A 23,286-nucleotide genomic window follows, 5' to 3' on the forward strand; every position below is an offset into this window, starting at 1 on the left:
AGATGTGCATCTGGATTTTTTTTTTCTACTTGGGGTTATTGTTACTGTTAAAACATTTGTATATAGTGTTCGTGTGGACATATATTTTCATTTCTAGTAGGTATAAGCCAAGGAGTGGAATTACTGAGTCATATGCTAAACATATTTAATTTTCTAGGAACTGCTAAACTCTTTTCTAAAGCTACTGCACCATTTTATATCTCTATCAACAATGTAGGAGGGAATCCAATTTCTCCACATCCTAGCCAAGACTTTTTATGTCTAGTAAATTTTAATTTAAGAAATGAGAATTTTAATTACAATCTAAAAAGTCTAGAGGCAAAACATTTAAGTCTTCTTAACAAGCTCTTTGAAGTAGTCAACTCAACTAATTATCAGCTGAAATTTCCTGTAAAAAAGGAATATAAAAGAGTGAATGCAAAACAAATTAGGAACATCCTTTGGCTTTGTCTCTACATAAGCTTTTACTTCTAATTAAAAAGTGTGACCTTTTTGTTTAAAGATAAGAAATGTCATTCAAAAGTCCACATAACAATATATTTTATGAGAGACTTTGTTACCTGTTTATTTCTTTGTTTAGAGGGGTCAATAATTCAGCAGAGGCAGAAAAACTATAAAAACTTTTTATCCACTCCTCTAACCCTAGGCCTAGTGACAAGGACACAGTTCACTAGTCAGGGATATCCATGGTGGACTCCATATTCTGATGCAGCTAAAGTGACAGCACTTCGCAACCTTAGTCTTAGCTACTCAGAGAGTGGTACATGGACCTGGAGTTGGGGGCTGGGGATGTGGCTCAGTGGTTAGGTGCCCATGGGTTCAATCCTAGGTACCCCTCAAAAAAGACATGTGAGCTTTTGGGGCCCTACCCCACATATAATAAATGACAAATGCTGCTGGCACAAGGTCCCCAGTTGACCTGGTGTGTACCCTCAAGCATGAGAAGTACTGCTCTAAATGGAGGACAAGTTAAAAGCCTCACACCATCATTTTTTGCCAAGGCACCCATTGTTTCACGGTCTTTTGAAAACATAATCCCCTTAGCCTTAAAAACAATTGCATAGATATGTTCCACACACAAAAAAAGGAATCCCCATTGGGTCATGTTTCATTATAATTCAGGATGTGTAGTTTTGCTTATAAGACTCAGCCAGGGCCCTTCAACAGAGTTGTAACTAAAAGACACAAATAAGCAGCCCAAAGATTTATATAAAATTACTTTGATCCTTTGATGCTTATTGATATTTGGAATGTTGATGCTATTGTCACTTGGAAAGATCCCAAGTTTTCAGTGCTTGAAAAGTTTGTTGCACTCTGACATTCTCCCTCTCTATCACTCCTGACCTCCCTCCACACGCACCCTAAGAGAAAGTCAACTCAAAGAGCAGCTGAAGGGCAGGCTGAGTACAGGCTGGAGGAAGTGACAGAGGAGCAGGAGGAGGCACTGAGAAGCTGGAGGGCTCTTTGGAAGGACCAGGAAGCACAGCTATTGGCTGCTTTGTTGCTTCTTGATGGTGGCTGTGATGACTCTAGTTCCCTCCTTCTAAACCATGTTTAAGGTTTAGATGACAGCAACATCATCAACCACAGAATCTAGTCTATTGAAACACTGCTGTACTGAGTGTCTTATCCTCATTGCAGGCTTTTAGGGGGTCAGAATAAACTATTATGGTTCTCTCTTTACAGAAGAGGAAACAGGCACAGAGTTTACCAACTTGCCAAAAAGTCCCAGAATGAACAGATACAGGAGTTTGTACTCTAATATACTTGTGAGCGACATAGTTCTGAATGTCTTAAATATAGTCTGAAAAACTCTTCAAAAAAAATGGCACCCGAGTCCTAACTCAGGCATTATAGATTATAGCCCAGAACGGGCCCTTCACTGATAAGTAGCATTGCTTGTCAATCACTCTGCAAATTGAAATGCTATGGGTTATTAACTCACTATTTGTGTGGCTCTTCAACAAACAAAGTTGAAACTAAAAACTGTGAGTATTTGGCAAAAAACAAACATGGGCTTCTCACTGGGACATGTTAGTTTTGCCAGGGATTTAAAAAAAAAAAAAAAAAAGACAGGAATGTAATCCTAGCACTGAAGCAAACTGAGCCAGCAATGGAGGTTTCATTTCCTAAAAAAAAAAAAACCAACCATTCAGCAAAGTTGTGCAAACCTTCCCGAAATAAATACCTTAGGACAAGGCTGGGATATTTCCCAAGGCTCTTCACCAGAAGGGTACTTGAGCTGCTGCTATCCAAAAGACCATGAGTTATGGTCTGGAAAGTTCTTTCAATTTTCCAGAGTAATAATAAACATAATTCTGCTGGTTTCTGATTGCCAGCTGAAACATATATTGGAAGGAAAAACATATTCTCAAGGCTACTTTTAGAAGACTTGATTTTCCAGACATATTCATTCACAGAAATTTTCACTAAAACCCAACACTTTCTTGCCACTTTCACCACCCAGACTCCAGGTACACAGAAGGCTGGACCACGATACAGTCTTCAAAATCTTCCCCACCACCTCTGCAATCAATTTCCAGTCCTAAAATCAAGCAAACAACCTACATTTAAAGAGCTGATCATGCACCAAACCCTACCAGAGATAGCCACATGTCAAAATTCCAGAGTGTTAGAATTTTCCAGAAGGATAACTTGTCTAGCATCTTTATTTCATAGACACAGAGACTCAACCCCAACATTTCAGTGAAATTAGGAAATATATAAAAGATCAGGACTTAAACTTCCTGACCTAACTCAGAGAGCAATTTCTCTTACTATACTCATATCTTTCTTCTTTCCTTTAAAAAAAAAAAATTCCAAAAAGGGAGTCACCATACTCAGTAAAAGATTCAGAAGTAGTTGTTTCTTAAAAGCCCCAACATTTCAGTTCTGCAACAGGTGCCTCACATTTTGACCACCTAAAGTTGCTTCTATTTTTTAAATTAATAATTAATTAATTTATTATTATTATTATTTTTTTACACAAACAGAGCACAACTTTTCATTTCTCTGGTTGTACATGATGTAGAGTCACACCATTCGTGCAATCTATTTTTATTGTACTCCTTTCTTAAGATGTTTTTCTGTATATTCTCCTACTTAGGAGGCAGAGTCAGGAAGTATTTATGATTGGGATTTAATCTAAAGTCCTTGCCATACTCTTCAAGGCTCTGCAGGAGGTGTCCTGGCTGCCCCTCCACCTCACCTTCCAGCGGTCTCCCTGTACACAGGACTCCAGCCCACTGGCTCCTTGTGGTTTCTTGAGCCCATCAGGCACCCTCTCACCTCAGGGCCTTTGTTCTGCTGTTCTCTCCACCAGGAAAGTCACTCCTCCAGAAAACTGTCTAGCATTGTCCCCATTCCATTCAGGAATCTGCTCAAAGAGCCCTTCCTTCCTGAAGCTTAATCAAAGTGGCCCCTGCACTCTTTATTTTCTTCAGCGTACCTGTCTTTACAAGGAATGCTTGTTTATTGTCCGTCAGCCCCATTAGATGTGTGTTCCATTGTGCTGATATTTGGTCTTGCTGCTTTCAACATTCCTATGGCACAGAGTGACTTTTAGCTTTGTGGGGCTGGGGCATTGTTTGTTTGTTTTTAGATAATGCAAATCTTTAGCATTGAATTTGCTTTTTTTATTCTAAAATTTTTGAGTTTTCTCAGGTTAAGGTACAGCCATAAACTGTCATAACTGTGAATTTTTCTTAGGTGGTCATGCAGGTGCTTGGGAGAGAAATTGTGTCCTTTCGCCAAGTTCACCATCACAGTGTATGGTGGGTTCCCCAAGCATGGCCCAGGACTAGCAGTGTCAGCATCACCTGGAATACGTTAGAAACACAAACTCTCAGGTTCCTGCTCAGATTCCAGGGGTGGAATCCAGCAAGACCCCTCAGCTGATTCTGAGGCACATTCAGTTTCACTTAGGATCATTGGCAAAGCAGGAAGACATGAACTACAACTCCAGTACTTTCTGGTTTTGCTGTCAATGCTACCATCCTCAAACCATTTCATACCAAAAGCTGTATGTACTATGGATCACTAGAGAGGAGATATTGAAGAGTGAAAAGCTGAAAAGAGAAAATTTTACAAGAATACAATCTTCCAGTAAAGTCATTCAAATTCAGTTCACTCAACTAGTCTATATGTTAAAAAAAAAAAAGTCCTTTTTAGCTCTAAAACCTTATGGTTCTAGCCCAACCCTCCAATTGTTTGTTGGAAGGTTGGGCACATCTTTGTTGCACATCTGAATTCTAGGTCACTGAGCTCAATGAGGATGGGCTCACATGGAATATTTCAGTTGGGGTGACCCTAAAAATAGGATTAAAAGGTCTGGAGTCCCATTTCAGATTATAATCTGAGGGTAAAGAAGGCAGTACTGTCTAATAGCTTCTAATTATAAAAGCCCAGTAAAAGTAAATTCCTCTCTGCTGGTGGGTATTAACCCCACTGACCCATGAAGAAATCCCTCCAGCCAAAAGTCCCAATGCAGACCAGATTTCAGCAATTTCCAAGGCAACTGTAATAGCAACTCTGATCACTGCTTCTAGTAGAAACCATGTAGCAGACAGGTTGAGAAAGGGAAACATTTGTTGCGTTTCCCTGCTAAGTGGGTCTAGTAAATGAGACTGATGTAAAAAAAAATGGCCATAAAAATAACATTACTGTCCTTTTAGTGCCCACAATGTGGTAATTAATAGCATCAGCAATAATACTTCTAGGGACAGGGTTTCCAGAGGAGGACAATGGAGACACTCAGATGAAAGACCACGTACTCAAGAGCTAAGAGGTCCCACAACATTTAATTTAAGCCATAGCTCTTTTTCTTCAGGACTGTCTGATTTCAAATGTGGCCTGGGAATAGTACTTGGACCTTAAAAAATTTCCATTAGGACAAATTATTTGCATATTATTGACACTGATATACCTCCAGACTCCAGCCTTGTCAGTTAAAACAAGTGATTTGTATTAATTTCCAAACCTTTCCAAGTCACACATTCCTTTTCATAAATTTATCCCAGGGTGACTAAGAATATCCCATGAGAAATACCTGAGAGAAACTGAGAAGGTCTTCTAAAAGGGATGAACAAATAAACTATTTGCTGAATGGATGACACAGGCAAAAGCCCCTGGCCCAATATAATAACAATTCCTTTCTTACTAATTAGGAAAGGGTAGGCTCTAACCCTGGTAGCTTGATAACAGAGATAAGCACTTAGGTAACCAAGACTCGCAGATCCTGAGTGATTTGAGAGTGGCAGTTGCCTTCCACTTTGGAAATTAGCAAAGAAATTCATGAAAGAGGTGGTAAAACCGATCACTGGATAATACACAGAATTCCATGGGATGGGCATTTAGGAAGGCAGGAGCAGAGGTGAGAAAGCAGGAGGGTTTGGAAAGACAGGCGTGTGCTAGTGATCCTATATCCTGAACCCGTGAACTGCCTGGCTGCCGATTAGCGTGAGAACCTCCTACTCCAGCATGCCCTCTCGCGTGGTGACTGAGGGCAGGTCACTGCCTGTGTGCTCCAAGATCCACCCTCCCCTCCCCTGCTCTGCTCTGTATCACAGTGAACCATATTTCCCAGGCTCCCCTGACCTCTGCATTGGGGGCAGGTCGGGCTGGTGCCTTCCACCACAAGATGACCCAGGCAAGGGGCAAAGCCAGAGGGTTTTGGCCCTGGGCAATAATTACCCATTTGAGTGTTTAAAATCCTTCATATTCAATATACTTAATTCAACTTTGAAAACATTGAAACATTTTAAAATGAAAAATCCTGGGATCCTACCAATATTTTTGTCAGTATAGTTTCTCATTTGCAAATCTATTTTTCACCTCACTTCAGTTATATACCTTCCTTCCACTGCACGATTATGCAACAAAATGTTTTGCTTTAACATACAACACTGTTACCTTTTTAAACTTCAGGAATTATGTTATTTTAACATATTTAAGACAAAAGTAGCTATCATTTAAATTTTATTTTATGCACAGGCATTACATATATACTTGTATGTGTGTGTAGGAAAAAACTAACCTGGGCTCTGCAAGCTGTCTTCAGCCTGCTTGTGACCTATCATGGTACCACCTGTTAAGAAGACTAGGAAACGTGACTCCCTTGTGTAGTGACTTCTCATATTGGACTGATCATTCAAATCATTTTCAAAAAACCCTCTGCCCTGACTACACTTCATACCAAGTAAACCCACAGTCTCTGAGGGTGGAACCTAGCCTTTTCCAAAGCTGCCCAAGTGATTCTAATGAAAGTCAAGTTGAGAATAAATGATCTAGTGCCAAGTGGGGGCCTTTAACTTGGCTATCATAAGCTGTTAAATAAGGGAATAATGGCACTGGTATCATTTGATTTTCAACGTGCTTGACCTGCTTTTTCAACACCGTCCTCTTGCCTTTTATTCACCCAAATCCTACCCATTCATTCATTCTTCAAGTTACCTCACTTTACATCTCAGACAGGCAGCATTTCTTAGCTACCCAGTATCACATTAGCACTCCTGTCCTGACCCCCATGGTCAGTATTTTACAGATTAGCAATATTACTATAATTATTCACCAGTATTTTCACTGGTCTTACCTTCCTAACTAGACATTATGTCTCTTGCAGGCAAAGACCATATCTGCTCTTTAAAAAAAAAAAAATCTGTTCACAACAGTTTGGAACAGTTTAGACTAAAAGAGTACCTACCAACTAGTAGATTCATGAAACACAAACACTTGAATATACTTGCAAGGTACAAAGAGAGGTTATTATTGCAGTCAAAAATCTACATGGCCCAAATCAGAATGGATATAGCATATCATTACGTCAAATGTCAAAAGGTCTTAGGAATACATAGGGTAATTTTTCAGGGAAGGATAGAGGCTGCAATTATATATATAGTAGGTAATGGTTTCAGGTAAATTAATTTGTCATGAATTTGAGAGAAGAACTGGATGAAGCTGATCAGGTGGTATGACTTGATGTCTAAGCCTGAATTGCTGGTATAATATTTCTAATACATGCCTATTCTGAAAAAACAAGAAAACAGAAAGTACAACAAGACACTAGCTAGAAAAGCCCATTATTGTACTGTTTTTCAAGGCCTACTTCCCCCACGTTATGTTTAAGTTCCAAAGAGTAATCTAACAATAATTTCACAGATTCTTGCTCTCAAAGCCAAAATGATCAGGTTTCTGCAACGTGGGCTACATGAAAGCACATGCATGTGTGTGTGTGCATGTGTGTATACACCTATATATTTTTTAAAGTCTATACACACATGTCCTGGTAGGTATTTGTTCAAATACAACAGTCCCAGTAGTGACTTTATTTAGTCTGGTTGTTCCTAAGACAAACACACATAACTTTAATTAAAGGCACATCCAAATGTAGGGGAAACCATCTTGAAACAATTAGGTTCTTCTCCGGTAAGAGGTTTCAGGGCACTGACATCCTTCCACTTCCTCACGTCTCCCCCGTGGAAAGAGAACAGATGGGGCAGAGGCAAGCCAAGCCTGACTCCATAAACACAGCCTGCAGCTATAACTCTGCCCTGCTCCATTTTCTTCTCTTCCGACCAAGACACCCACCCTTCTTTTACTCTTTCCTAAATGAATTCCAGTCATTTGATTGCTTTTACTTTTTTTTAACCCCTCTTTGATCAGTCCTAGAGGGAGAAAAAATTCTGACTTAATTTCTTATCTTTCTCAGAAAGGAAATATTTCAGGAAGAAACTAAAAAGTCTAAGGAATTACCAAATCACCCATCTGGTTTCTGACCTTGGCTTATGGAATCTTCTGGAGAATGTCTGAGAGATGGCTGCCTTTGCCAGCACATTCTCGGGACTTTCTGGGTCCTCTGGTTTTCTAGGAAGTACAGGCTAAGTACTTCTGTATTTAAGCTGCCCTGGAAACTGGGGGTACAGGTTGTGATAGTCACTGGAATAGTCCTTTCTCCTCTCAATCCCAAGTTAACTCACTTCTGGGTGATTTACCCATGAGCAACTCTCAGCAGAAAGAGCATTTTTCTCCACACTGAAAAGTCACTTCAGTAAATGGCAATTCAATGGCCCCTTTGACAAGGATGGAATACTGAGAAAGACCAGCATTACAAAAAATGGTCTGACCCTTGTCCTCACAGAGTTTACCCTGTTGTGTAAGAGTCAGAAAACAAAGGCTTTTCATAGGTGGAACATTCCTATTGTTCCTGTTCTTTGAATACAATGGAATACACTGGACATTGAATACAACTGGGCAAATATGAGGCCATTTTTACCTGAAAGGAGGACAGAAGCAGGCAGCCCCACCTCCAGAAGAAGGCCCACTGGGAGATAACATTTAGATAAGGGTGGAGCCTCAGGGACAACCTTGAAAGCCAAATCAGGACTTGGGGCTGACATGAAATTGTAGATTTTTATACCAAATTACAAAATGTACTGTCACAAAAGCTCTCGAGAAAATAGGCCTCCAGACTAATTTTGATGTGGTGCTGTATAAAAGGAAGGGTAAACTCTTAATGAGCAGGCAGAAAATGAGGCCAAGTGCTGTCCAGGACCTAATTTTCAAGAGTGATGGGGCCTTATCTTTAGAAGCAAAATATCTCTTAGGTGTCCATCAACACATGCCACCCCGGCAGCTCCAAGGGCTGGTCTAGTCAAGAGCTCCAGCAGAGGAGAGCACTGGTTCTGACATGAACTCAGAGCCACTCTTAGAATGTTACCATTTCACATTCTACCAAACCAAAGGCACCCGGAAAGAAGAGGAACTACAGAAAAAATCTCCACAGCTTAGGGAAGATCTTCAAGTGGGCACTCAGTCCAGGATGCACAGATGAGACTAAACTTTAGTACAGAAGTTCAGGCTTCCAAAGGTGATCAGGCTGAGGCAAGGCAACCAACTGTCCACTTCATAACACAGCCCCAGAATTGGTATTATTATGCGATGACAAAGGGTTAAGGAAGAAGGTTTCCTACCTTATTGTCAATACTCAGACCCTTAGGCCTGAACAAAACTATGAAACTAAGATAGAATTCTGTGGTGCCTTTAAAAATTAAATTCTTACAGTTACCAGTTAATAACTTTAATCCTCAAAAGGAATATCCCAAGCAGAAAAATGAAGTGTTGACAGATGATTGCTTATGGAAAATCCTACACTGGAGAAATAATTACCTCCTCTCTTCCTTTTTCATTCATTCTTCTAACTTTCCACATTATGTATCATGGAAAGAAAAATGAAAAATAGCTGACTTGTGAGTGCACAGTCAGAGGTGTGAGAACTATGTCTGGAGTTAGTTCAGGGAGATCTGTGATGTCTATATAACTGCACTTCCACTACTCAAGGAGAACAGAATGAATACATATTACAAAGTGGATGGGCCCAGAAAACATGCTAAGTTAAGGAAGCCAGACACAAAAGACCAATATTCTATGGTTCCATTTATATGAACTGTGCAGAATAGGCAAATCCAGGTATGGCTGACTCACGGTTGCCAGGGGAATGGGGAAGGAAATTGATAGTGAGGATGGTTGTTCCACACTGTGAACTGTGTATTTTAAAATCACAAAAATGGTAAACTTTATGTTATGTATATTTTACCACAATAAAAGAGAGTAGAAAATGATTGTCTAGTCATGTATTTCGTACACAAGAAATACGAACCAAAAGAACAAATTTGTTAAGGTGTTCATAATTGTGGCTAAGCCGCTAATCCAGATTTTCTATCTTCTTTTCAGTGAGTACCATCTTAGATAAAATGATCACAAACATTTATCTCCCCTTTCCCTGCTGTGACATGTATAAAATATTGTCTACAAAGCTAGGCTGGGGGAGTAGATATCAAGAAGGCTATAAAGAGGTATACAAAGTAGTTGAAAAGCCAAGTGCCTACCACCAAAAATCTCAGGAGAAAAAAATATTGATTCCTGGGCTTCTCCCCAGACCAAGCAATTAGGAACATCTTGCTGATTGATGTATCACATGGCATCAGTATTTTTTTTTAAAGCATCTGGGTAATACTAATACAAAAGCTCCCAGGATGGAGAACCACTAATCTTGGATGAGAAGGGAAGGGAGCTGACTTTGTCAAGTGCCTATCATTAGCTAGGAACTGTGATGGCTCTCTCCATACAGGTTCTATAGCTGTGGGTGCCCCATATACTTTTGCACCTTTTCTGGCAAGGAGCACTACAGCCCCTAGGAGCAGCACTCAACCTTTGGGGAGCAAGAAATTAAGAGATACACCCCACTTTCCCTACCCTTCAGGTGGAATAACTCTGAATCATCTAATCTTAGGCAAAACATTTTTATGTAAAAGGCCAGATGGTAAATAGTTTGGGCTTGTGTGCCACTTGGTCTGTGCTGCAACTACTCAGTTCTGCCTTTGTAGTGCAGAAGCAGCCATGGACAATGATTAAATAAACGTGTGTGGCTGTGTTCCAATAAAACTTTATTTATAAAAGTAGATAGTAAGTCATAGTTTGCTAACTCCTGCTCTAAGTCTAAACAAATTACCAAAAACCCTCATCAGGAAAGCATCCCAATTCCCTGCAACAAATCCTACACAGAGCTCCTTTGTGTCCCATGCTTCCTGGAATCTCTGGAGTCAAAAACTACTGGCACCCAAGTCGTTGTCTCATAGCCTGCTTTTGAGGGCAACCCACTCTGGTATCTTGTATTGCACTCATAATTACTCTAGCAATTAAATAATATCATGTCCATCTTACAGTGAGCAAGCTGATGTTCAAGGATTACATAACTCTTAAGTGATAGGCTCCATAGGACAAGCCTGTATAGCTCCAAAGTCACTGACCTTTCTACAATACCACGGGGGTAAGGATGGATAAAAGTACCTAAATAGGTGCCTACATGCACAAGTGCACACACACAGTCTTGTACTCAAATATGTAACTTTTATAGAAGGCAAGAGTACCATGTGTAGCAAGGCATGAAGCAAAATCATACTACAGTATTCATGTAGTTATCTATGTTATGGAAGGGGGTGATTCCATAAATTATAAATAGTAAGGTTTGAGGGTTACAGAAAAAAAATTATTTTTCTCTTTTCTGCTGTTTCTTATCTTAAAATTTATTTCCCAACCACCAACTGGTAGCAATCTTGGTGCTATTTGTTCTCTGGTGAAATCTCTGGTTACATGTTTGGATAACAAACAGCCACTCAGGGGAAAGCTCAAAGTGTCATCTGGAATTAGAAGGGACAGAAACCAGATTAAAATATCCTCATACACGTTTTAACATGGGAGTGGGAGGTCAAACAGCAATAACTTCACAAAGGCCCCATAAGGCACTTGTGAAACTCCCTCATGGACACTCGGGATTCCAGGGAATATTCTGAAACCCAGAATGGGCAGACACAGGAACCAGTGTTTTTGGCTTACGCGGTCTTGCCCTCGCTGTCATGCTTGGTGGCGCTGGCCCCCTTCTTGCCCAGCAGAGAGGCCACCTTCTCCGAGTCTCCATTCTCCACAGCCTGCAGCAGGCGGTCATCATTCTTGTTCCACTCGTTGGTCTGTGGAGCAGAGGGAAGAGTCAGCGCTGATGTACAACATGGGCCACGGCCATGCTGAAGCACAGGACCTTGGTCCTCCTGGCTCAAATCAAAACCTACCCCCAAATGGGCAACTTTATAAATACCTTCCCCTTCACCATGGGGACACTCAAGTAGGCCTGTGTCTCCAAAGACAATATATCACAGTTCAGTGATATATTGGCCATCAGCAAACTGTGATAGTTACTCCTTTTAACAATCTTGAGAAGATGAAGCAACTTAGGAAGACCTAGGTCAGTTTATACATTAGCTAATTTCTAGCTAAACTTGACAGCCAGCACCTGAGTGAGAATGTTGGCCTTTGACCTAGTCCACAACTCACTCAAGTGCACTGTGTTACAGAATCCAACTGGCCAATAGCTCAAGGTTACCCTAGGCTTCAAGTACACATAATTCTTTATCTGCATTTATGGCTACTCTTTCTCGCCTATTTACTGGGCCTTGATTTTTGAGTCATGATGATTTTAAGTAGTTGTCCAGGCTACTAACTAAACAAAGTATCAGCAGAGACAAAACAACTTCCTGAGTAAGCTATTAAAAATCTAACAGCAAGGGCTGGGGTTGTGGCTTGCTGGTAGAGAAGCTTGTCTGGCATGTTGGGGGCACTGGGTTCAATCCTCAGCACCACATAAAAATAAATAGATAAAATAAAGGTATTGTGTCCATCTACAACTAAAAAAAAAATGAAAAAAATAAAATCTAACAGCAATACCTCCACCAACAACTTCTAAACCCAGTAATTCTGCCAGCTACAGTGAAAATTTCATGTGCATGGAAAAAAAAAACAAAAAACAGGCTTTACTCTTAGGGATAGATGATCCCTGTTTCAAATGTGTGAGAAGGTAGCAGTGAGCCACAGAAGGTTGTGAAGCAGAGGATGAGAGAATAGAATCAAGGATTGAGGGCCTGGAAGGTGTGTAAACATAAAGGATTTGAGGGAAGAGAGAAAGGAGAAAAAACACTGGGCACATCCATGTCTCCAAGGCACCCCTGCAGCAGGCAATGAGGTAATCCTACTTTCTGGCTTCTTCAGCTGTGGACATCATTACCCTGGGACTGACAATGTCCTCCCTCCCCAAAGCTCCCAACCCTTCCTTCTCTTCTCTGTGCCTTCCCCCACCTTGGAACTGGCATTGAACCCAGGGGCACTCTATCCCTGGGCTATATCCCAGCCTTTTGTTTGTTTGTTTGTTTGTTTGTTTATTGAGATAGGATCTTTTAACTTGTGCAGGCTGGCCTCAAATTTGCAATCCTCATGCCTCAGCCTCCAGAGTCACTAGGATTACAGACATATACTAGCATGCTCAGTCCTAAAATTTTCTACAGATAGATCTTTAGGGCTCTGTGTTTCCTTTTGACCTTTGAAGATTACGAAACCACAAGCATTTCCTATTAAAGGCCTTACTGTGGACCACGACAAGAGAGCAGACAGAGGTAATATTGGAGATTGGCAAGCTATAAAGAGGGAATTTTACAGGATTACAGTCTTCCACAGCCCCAGGAGTGTGTTCCCAATCTCTGTGCTGATGGAACCGGGAGACCCATTAGGACTCACCCTGTCAGAGATTAAAGGTGGGCCCAGCAGATATGCCCAGGAATTGCAAATCTGTGGGCCTCAGGACTGGGTCACTCCCATTTTTCAGGGTTTCTTTCTCCCCCCATGTTCATCACTGAGTGCAGGAACACAGTAAGAATGAGTGAGTCTGAAGGAAAATCAGCAGTTTGTCCTCTAAGATTCAAGAATCTGAAGTCCCAAACTGTAGACTGACATGCTATGTGCCCTTAGTTACCCATAACCTCTCTGTGTCTCACTTTCCCAAGTCTTTGGGTTGAATGACCACTGTGATTCTTCAAAAGTTCAAAATCTTTACTCGGCAAATTTCCCCCAATCATACTTTGCTAGGGATTATTCTAGAATAGTACCATCTATGATAATGGAACCGTTTTATGTTCCTACTGTCCGATACTGTAGCCACAAGGCCAATGATTCTCATCCAGAGTGATTTTTGCCCTCCTCCCTCCAAGAACATTTGCCAAGCTTTAGGAACATTTTTGATTGTCCCTATCAGGGAGGACCACTGGCACCTAAAAGGTGAAGACCAGGGTGCTGCTAATCTTGCAACGTATAAGACAGTGCCCCCTTGTCTTTCAGCAAAGCAAAATCTAATCCCAGAGTCACACATGGCTCCTGAGTACTGAAAATTTTCCTAGTGCACACATCTTTAACTTTGAGACTTCATGTGCCAGGAGCGAGTGGCTACCATAGAGATTACATGGCTCCTTTCATCAAGCTTGTCAAAGTAAGAATGTGTCAGGACCAATGTCATCTACCCTCCTTCCACAACAATCAATCTGCTCACAAACAAGACAGTAGGTTGCGTCTTCAATTACAAATGAGGCCTTCCAGAGAAGACACAAGCAGCACACTGCCCCAGCCTAAGAATTTGTTAGTAGAGTAGGAAGGTTTACTAACGACTGCACAAAACAACTGTAGCAAAAAGTCTCTTTCTTACTAGAGAAAGACTGTAGTCAATTTACCCCCAGAGTGTATTTTACAAGCAAAAAACCAAAAAAGTTTATGAAGTACATTTAATGAATAATCTCCACCTATGTTATCCTAAAAGGGAAAATTATTGTCTTTTAAAATCCTTCCTCAACTCTAACTGACCAAATTAAAACCGGATTGGGAAGATCAAAAGGATATTAAATCTTAGACTGCAGGACTGAAATTACTTAAGCAAAGGAAGGGCCATATGAAAGAATTTTCCTTTTCAGTTCTGCTAAGGCACTCCAATTTTAAGTAGAGAAAAATCTGATCGTAGGGCTTCCCTAAAATCACTTCCACATGGATCTGCAGAGAGTTCAACCTTTCTAGGACACACCATGAAAGGTTCCCCCACCCCTACTCTTTGGAGGGCAAGGTCAACTACACATTCCTTTAGGTCTAAAAAGCCTCTTATCTAAAGTCTGTTCTGCAAGCAGACAGGACACTAATTTTCTCTTGGAGAAAAGGCAAAGAAAGCATGGCTTCCCACAAGGAAATACTGAAAAAATAATCTAGAACACCTTTCAATCTGCAGGTTGCTGACAGGGCTCAGGGTTAGCAGCAATAGGGAAAATGACAGGTGCTCATGTATTCTGAAGGTCTTAGAGTTTGAGCAGAGAAAGGAACCATCTGAAAGAATGAGGAAAGGCAGAGGCAAGCCCTGGAGGGGTGGGAGAGGGCAGACCATCAGTTGGGAAAGGCAGAAAGAAGGTAAAAGTTTTAGTCTCAAAACTATGCTCAAGGTGGGGGGCAAGAGGGTCCTAATTAGACCTCTGCTCCACAAATCTGGATTCTGAACAGGGAGGCTTCCAAGGTGAACGGCCATCACCCAGAGTGATGGGTGATGGCCTTTCACCTCCACTGCCTGGATCCAGTGCTATAAGGTTCTCAGTCCTGGGCCAGGGCACTGTCTATCTGCAATTAGCTCTGAGACACATAATTGGCCATAACCACGCTGCCCAGCTTTCTAGGTACCACCACTTTCCCCTCCTAAACTTACCCATGGAAATACTGCCTACTTCCTTTCCTCTGTAACTGTTCCATACACCACATTCTGCATGGCCACTTACAATGCAAGGCAAAACATTTAAGAAGCACTTGGAATGTCATTGCTTTTGGGTACCCAGAAGTGAATGCCTGTTCCCTACCACATTCCTCTACTGAAAGTGCTAAATCAAAATCAAACTTTGAAGAGAAATCTCAAAAAAATCATTGTCAATCCACGTCCAAAGGTAGGGTTGGCTGGATAAAGAGATGAAGTTTGGAATTTTGCCATAACATTCCACAGTAATTCATTCATACTGCAGAATTGAGGAGGGCTTCTAAGGAGCACTATGTCACCAGTCACTACTTCCCTTGAAAATCCTCCCCTCTAATTAGTACTTCTTCCATAAGACTGGCCCCACACTGGGCTCCTGGTCCCCTTAGAGTTTTCAACATATTAATTAGTTAATGTAACATATTTAAAAAATGAAAGAGGGCTGAGGTTGTGGCTCAGTGGTAAAGCGCTTGCCTGGCACATGTGAGGCACTGGGTTCGATCCTCAGCACACACACAAAAATAAGTAAGTAAATAAATAAAGGTATTGTGTCCATCTACAACTGAAAATATTTTTTAAAAACGAAAGAGTAGTAGAGGATAGGAAAGGCAGCAGAACACAACAGACACTAGTATGGCAATATGTAAATCAATGGATGTGTAACTGATGTGATTCTGCAATCTGTATATGGGGTAAAAATGGGAGCTCATAACCCACTTGAATCAAAGTGTGAAATATGATATATCAAGAACTATGTAATGTTTTGAACAACCAACAATAAAAAATTAAAAAAAAAAAACGAAAGGAAAAAAATAAAACATAAAGTAATCACATTTAATAAGGTTAAATGCTTTATAAAACTCGTGTCTATTATATGTATGTGTATACTGGGCTATGATATGAAATGTTTCTTACTGGAGAATCACAGTAAAAAACACTGGAAGACACTGCTTTGGAATGTTCTGCCGTCCAGCCACCTATGTAAAGGCTAACTTCTAAAACTTGCTCAAGCCTTGCAGGCTCTCAGGCCTTTTATTGTGACCTTTCTCTGCTTCTCTACTCTGTCATGTCCCCAAGGGCCACCTACTCAGCTCCACTGAAGCCTGTAGTCTAGACTTGATGTATTACTGCATTGTGGCTTTTGTTTGACAGCTCATGTTTGTTCATTTTGTCTCATGTCTTCAGCTCCCTGAAGACACTGACAGCAGCCTTTATTTCTTACCCCCTTGATGTCTAAAAAATGCTCAGTATTTGATGCTGATTTTAGCAGGAGTTTCTTTCTCTTAGTTAACCTAAGTCTCTCTTGACTTTGCAAATGTTTGTGCTTTCCGTTTATAAAACTTTCATTCTTTTGCACACAATTATTAAATCATGTTTCAGATTTTAAAAATTTTACAGGCTAAATAATCCAGTTCCCTTAACTTTTCTACAAAAGGCCAACTTTCCAAAATTTTAATCATATGTATATTTTCTCTACATCTCTTCATGACTAAGGACCAAAGCCTCATAAAGCCTCATAAATTCAATCAGAATGAAGCCAGTCTCCCAGTCATGAGAACCACTTGGGTGCTTGTTAAGTCTGCAGAATCCCAGGCTCCATTTTGGAGATGATCCAGTGAACTGGGGTGGAGCCCTGAAATCATGAGGTTCAGTAAGTGCTCTCAATGTTTCTTACTGTCAGTTTGGGGACAACTGGAACTATGCTAAGGTTAACCAGAGAATTTATTTGAATGTATTTTCTTCCTCCACAACGTCTTATTAGGAAGGGGAGAAGAGAAAAAGAAGAATTCTCCACTTTCTCCTTGCAGAACCAGGTATATTGTCTCCCACAAAGTTTGGGAAACATTAGGCTTTCCCTACAAGTTGCATGTGAAACTTGTGTTAGACCTGTTTAAGAATACTAGCAAGAACATTGCTTCTAAGAGACAAAACTTACAAATGACACAAATATCCAATAAAAGAAGATGGATAAGTAGATTGTAAGAGTCAAACAATGGGTAATGAGCTGAACAAACTACTACAACTAGCTAAAATGACATGAATGGATATTAAAAACAATATTGTTGAAAGCAGACCCACACACAGAACCCCACAGTAGTATGATTGCATGCATATAAAGATGGAGGCAGGAAAAGTGGAATCACATTTTTTAGGAATAGACACAGACAGTAACATTATAAAGAAAAGCAAGGACAAGGTTGCCCTATATATCAGGCTGGAGGTTAGGGTTGAGGGTGGGATGCTTGGTCAGGAAGGGACACCTGGAAACACTCCTGGGCACTGCTCTGTTTCCCAAACTGGCTTGTAGCTCCACAGATGCTCCTTCCTTCCTTCCTTCCTTCCTACCAGGGATTGAATCTGGGGTGCTTAACCACGGAGTCACAGTGGCTGGGGAGCCCTTTTTCATATTTCCTTTAGCGACAAGGTCTCTCTGATTTGCTTAGGGCCTTGCTAAATTGCTGAGACTGGCTTTGAACTCATGATACTCCTGCCTCGGCTTCCCAGCCACTTGGATCACAGGTGTGAGCCATCATGCCCAACCATACCCTCATTTTAAAACTACTTGTTAAACTGTGCATTCTTGTTGTGTGTGGGGGTTTCTCTATAGTAATTATTAAATCATATGCCGTCTTCTTTCTCTTCCTCTGATGGTTTACATTCCTACTTACCATTTCTTCATCTCTATTATAAAGTCAATCTGGTACCAAAATCTGGTCTTTAATCTTTTAGAGGCCCCATGAACTCACCAGGAGAGTCTGATAAAGCTATGAACTTTTGGCAGAAGCACTTGCAAAAACGTAGCTCAATCAACCAAAGAGCCCCAGGTATAGAAAAGAAGGGACAGATTTCAGAGTCAAGGGTTTTTAAATTTCTGAAATTCTAATCCCTGCCTCCCATCAAGCTGATCTTGAGCAGGCCATCTGCATCCCTGCTTTTATCTATAAAATACAGGAAATCCTCCTACTTGCAAATTATCCTAAAAATTAGAATAAATATACATAATTGGCCTGGAGCATATTAGATGTCCCAAATTATGATTATTAATAAACTATATAAATCTAGACTGTTTTTTCTTGACTAATGCTCTATGAATCTTTCAATATTTACAACTTAGGACTGACAATCCCTTAACCCATGTAGAGGCAGGTGATACCTTAAGGTAAATTTTCTACTATTTTCCTTAGAAATCACATTTTAAAGGGCTCTAGGGAAACCTTCATGGATACAAAACTATTTTATTGAATATGGCTCAGTTTTTCAGGAGACTGTTTAAACAGACACAATTTCAATAGAGCACACGAGGCCACATTTACAAGTTCAGGAAGCCATATGTTACGCTCCAGAGACATGTGTAATGTGTCAGCTATGAAGGGCTGCATGTGGGAAAGGCAGACCTTACCCTCAGTGTGGGCTCCAAACATTCCTGCTAATATATCACAAATGAGAGTTTCAATGGCTGGCCGGTAAGTTTCCTATTCATCAAATCATTTCCAAATGACACCCACTTGCTTAAGAGTTTTCCCTTGAAGCTTAGTCTTTTGAAAACCTTGCCTCTCTCCATCCAGGGGAGCAAACACCATGCCACTGTGCGAGGAATGCAGGGGCTTTGGCAACAGGCAACTTCTGCCCTTGGCCAGACACGGCATCATCTTCTTTTATTTTGATTTGAATCCTGGAGAACTAAAAAAAAACCTGTGGAAACTCAGTGGTCACTGACTTAGGGCTAGCGTGCAGGCTTGAGTTTGGAAATTTATCAGCCCAATCAGAATAATCCAATAGCACACAGTGAGCCAGGAATAGAACAAGTTTCTTTAACTTTTTTTTTTTTTAGGAAAGATGCTAAAGCCCAAACCATCACAAATTGGAATAGCTCTTGCTGTGTGGATCTGCTGGAGCAGCTACTGGAAGACGTCTGTTTGAAAGATTATTTTGGAAAAATTGCACTTTTCCCTCTAGTTGATGGGGAGCAGGCTGTTTTGCCAATATAATCAGCAAGGCTAAGATGAAAGAGAAAGTAAACAGTGTTTGCACTGGGAGAATATCAGATTGTCTTCCTGCCAGCCCCCACTGCCAAACTGCACACATTTCAAAGTTTTAATACAGAGGACAAGAAATTGGGAAGCTTCAGTTCATATAGCAGTTTCCCCTGACTAAACCAGCCAGTACTTATTATTATATATCTACTAGATGCAGAGTAATATACAAGATTCCATTCATTCCTTCAACAAATATTTACTTAGTGTCTTTCACCTGACTGGCAGTCATTACCATATTGTCTATATAGTTGTGGAGATAAAACACAGCACTATCAGAAACATACCAAAATTAGAAAACAGAATGTCAGAGGTAAAGTCACCTAAGTGAGTGAAACAGAGAACCAACACCAAGGAAGGGAGAGAATTCAGCTGGGCAGGCAAGTTTCCTGACTGGTCCCTGACCGAGACCTTGCAGTGAGTAATATTTAGGTTAATAAAGAGAAAATGACTAAAAAAAATGTAAGATGCATTTAGTAGAGAGTACAAATAGCAAATTGATCTGCATGAAGCCTCACAAGGTTGTCTTTAGTGTTCATTGAAAACCTAGAAAATTACCAAGACATCATTTGCATATTCTCCTGCTTTTTAAAAGCCCAGCAGTTTTATAAAGAGCTTTCCATATAATACTTGTTCCTTTAGACCAACAGCTGATGAGTTCATCTAAAATGAGTTTTCCAGAGGGAAACGTTTATTTCAGATTATTCACACATGCAGGTGATACCCTCTGCTCTTCACCCTGAAATCCATCACCCTCCCTTTCATGAGCTGTCGGTGGTTCCTAAGGTCTTGACCACATAAATGCTGAATGCTGTGTCATGGACAGAATATCACCATGAACACCTCTATCCAGGATCAGGCAGGTCCCTTTGACCCACCCACTTCACCAGCTGTTCTAATCATCCCCACCCGCCCCCTGCCCTTTGTACTTCTGTCCCTCCCTGGTCACCAGGACAGGGCTGGCACTCCCGTGCTTCTCTTGCATAGCACTTGGCATAGCTGTAATTAGATACTATTTCTAAAGTATCCTTAAGGACTGTGACTCCCAGTGGATGGCAGTTCCAGGGCATGGCCAATGGCCACCATCTGTCTACTTCACCACCAAAACCCAGCTCTCACTCTCTCCTACCAGATGGTAGGGACTCAGCCCAAAGCTCTGCATTGAAGAGCTTTGTTGTTTTTCTTCCATTAAGGGAGCCACTACTGATTAACCCCTTCTCCACTGGCTCCTTTGTCTCAGGCTGTAAATGTAAATATACTTCAATTCCACGTAATCCTACCAAATTCCTTTCTCTGGTTATGTTGATCAGCATTAAAACATTACATTAAAAGCCATGTCACATGAGGTAAAAGTCTCATGAAGACAGGTGAATCTAGCAATAAGTAAAGTCACTTTTACCTTTCAAAGAAAAAAAAATATTCCAAATAATTGGTTTCAACCACTCTTCTATTTACATTCAAGTGAGAGAGAGAGAGAGAGAGAGAGAGAAATAGATAGATATCTTAGGTACCACATGAAGTCCTAGGCATAAAAAATGGATATGAAATAATCTCATCTCTCAAGTAGTTATAGACTTTGAGGACATAAACACACCTAATAACTACTACATGGTCTTTCATCACAAATACTGTGAACCAAGCCCTATGAACCCCCAGAGACTAATACCATCTAAACTCACTAAAAGTTATCAGTGCTTGCATTTAATCTTAAAAAAAAAAAATGACACTACAAGGTAAGTACTTTTATTAGCCTACTTTACAGATGAGGAAACCGAGGCACACAGAGACTAAGGGACTTGTAACGAGTCACTTCATTTTCTCAAGAGCAGAAAAGCTGGGCTGGGGCAGGGGCTCAGCAGTAGTATATTTACCTGGCATGTGTGAGGCACTGGGTTCGATTCTCAGCACCACATATAAATAAATAAAGTAAACAAACAAACAAATAAATAAATCAAAGGTCTATCAACAACTAAAAAATATCTTCAAAAAAAGAGCAGAAAGCTACGGCAGTTCAATGGAAAGGAAAATTCAGAAAGGAATTAGTCAGGATGAGGAACACTTAAGTATGTTTATAGACTGAGGCAAGCAAAGGAATCAGTGAAGAGAGACATGAAAAATACAAGAGGTGTGTGTGCAGCGCTGATAAGAGGGCAAGGCGAGGTGCACTTGATGCAGCATGGGCAGGTGGCTAGCTGACCTTTGTAAATTAGGGTCAGGTTCTGCCTCTGAGGTAGTAGGCTGGAGGGGCCGACATGCAGTGGTAGAGAAGAAGTCACAGTGTGTCTTTTGTGGCTTTTAGGTTTTCTCAGGGAAACAGGAGGCAAAGCAAGCAGGGTCAGTGGTGGCTAAGAAGCTTGAAGCATGGTGATATCCCCAAGAACTCCCAGGGGGAAACAGGAAAGGAAACCCCTTGAAATGAAGAAAAGGGGTTTCAGACAGCTCTGAAGGTTGAGCTGGGAGTAGAAAGTACAACTCCATAAGGAATCCTTTGGTGGTATCCAGTGGTGTTTCACTGGAAGGTTGAGTAGGTAGGACAGGAGTGAGGGCTGGTTGACGATTCCCAACTGGACGCTGAGATGAGGGATTTAAGCAGAGATTCCAGGATCCAGAGCAGGTGAGAGGGCAGCTTGAAATGACTGTGGGATCTGATTCTCACTTTTGCTGGGCATTGTTATCGATATTTCTTCCTCTTTGCCAAACTCTTGGGGTACACTGACATGCACAGATGCTTAACAGAACTATGGAAGGAGATCTGACTCTCATCATTTGTCTCTCTAGCTCATTTCTACTCTTTTAATGGATCTTTGTAGCTCTGCTGCCACATTTCCCTCTTCTTATGCCAACATCTCTGGTAGTTAAATATTCTTGTCTACTGCTCTGGCTTACTTTCAATACAAAACTGTCCATGGCTGTCCATGACTAACCAGAGATCCCATTTCCATTTTGTGGTATCACATGATGATGACATTCAAAAGCTTTTGAATTTGAGAGCATTTCAGATTTTTGGATTAGGGATGTTGAACCTGTATATGGTTTTCCCATTTCATGTCTCTTATAGAGAGATGTAAAACTCAGGGCTAAGAGCTTGGATGCTGGGTTTCTGGGTTCAAATCCTGCCTCTGACACTTATTAGATGTGTGACCCTGAAGAAGTTATTTAATTTTGTGTCTCAGTTTCTTCAAATGTAAAACAGGAGATAATGTATTTGACTTCCTGAACATATTATACTCTATGGGAAAACTTTCATATTCTTCCATAATACCCCTCTAGTAGATCTATCTGGAATTTTTTCTTTTTTTCCTTTAATGAATCACTGCATTCAAATAGAACTTTCTCTGTCTTTGAGGGAACATTCCAGTGCTAAGCTATGCTCACCATTATTATTCTAAATTCCCATATGTGCTACAACTCGGATTAGAAGCTTCAGAAAATAGAAGATGACTTAAATAATCAAAATACTACACATATATAAGCACAACGTTTAATGTTATCAGAGGTCAGTTTTAAGTAGTCTGGATATTTTTATGTGTTTGAGACAAGAGACGCCACTGATTTATTTATAACAGAACTCTTATAGTTCTCAAGAAAGGGCTTACTGGTTATAGCCTTTCTATACTCCAATAATAGCAAACCCAGAATAAACTCCAATATCCATCCACAGGAGGAAAAAAATCTAATTCCAAGAAATTATTTATGCCTGACATCTGAAGGCAGAGGTCAGCAGTTTTTAAGAGCACACGACAAGGGGCCATGACACTCAATATGGGTTTGATCTGTCTGAGGTTTCAGATGAGCCTGTGTACAGACAGGCTTCCCCGCCATCATCTCCCCAGGTCCCAGAGGACAGAGGGCCTCCCAGGCAAGCTCAAGAAGGCTTAACTCTGGAACTGCATGATTCTAATTGAGAGCAGCAAAGAAGTCAAAAACAAGGACACTGGCAAACATGGAGAACTTTGGAAAACTCTTTGAGCTACACATATGCAAAGCCTCATTCATTACCTTTAGAGTCCGCAAGGAATTCTCCAAATATGTCTTGTCTTAGCGTTTTATGATTCAGCTAGGTGCTGGGTGACAAGTAAACACACACAAAAATCACCAAAAGGCGGGGGT

The 23,286-nt window shown here is 40.7% G+C and overlaps 1 protein-coding gene across 12 annotated transcripts in view; it reads right to left on the reverse strand.

The window, feature by feature from the left end:
- The window catches only part of Rai14 (retinoic acid induced 14), a 133,317-nt gene that overhangs the window by 39,537 nt on the left and 70,494 nt on the right, over positions 1-23,286 (reverse strand). For 10 of the 12 annotated variants that reach the window (XM_015496375.2, XM_048802914.1, XM_048802913.1 and 7 more), the window contains one exon: positions 11,389-11,519. In XM_015496375.2, the coding sequence (XP_015351861.1) occupies positions 11,389-11,519 (131 nt within the window). Of the gene's footprint in view, positions 1-11,388; positions 11,520-11,644; positions 11,741-23,286 lie in introns of those variants that run through there. The other 2 variants (XM_015496376.2, XM_015496374.2) reach the window with 1 other exon arrangement.

Source organism: Marmota marmota, unplaced genomic scaffold, assembly GCF_001458135.2.
Source record: "Marmota marmota marmota unplaced genomic scaffold, marMar, whole genome shotgun sequence".
NCBI classification, from domain to species: Eukaryota; Metazoa; Chordata; class Mammalia; order Rodentia; family Sciuridae; genus Marmota; species Marmota marmota.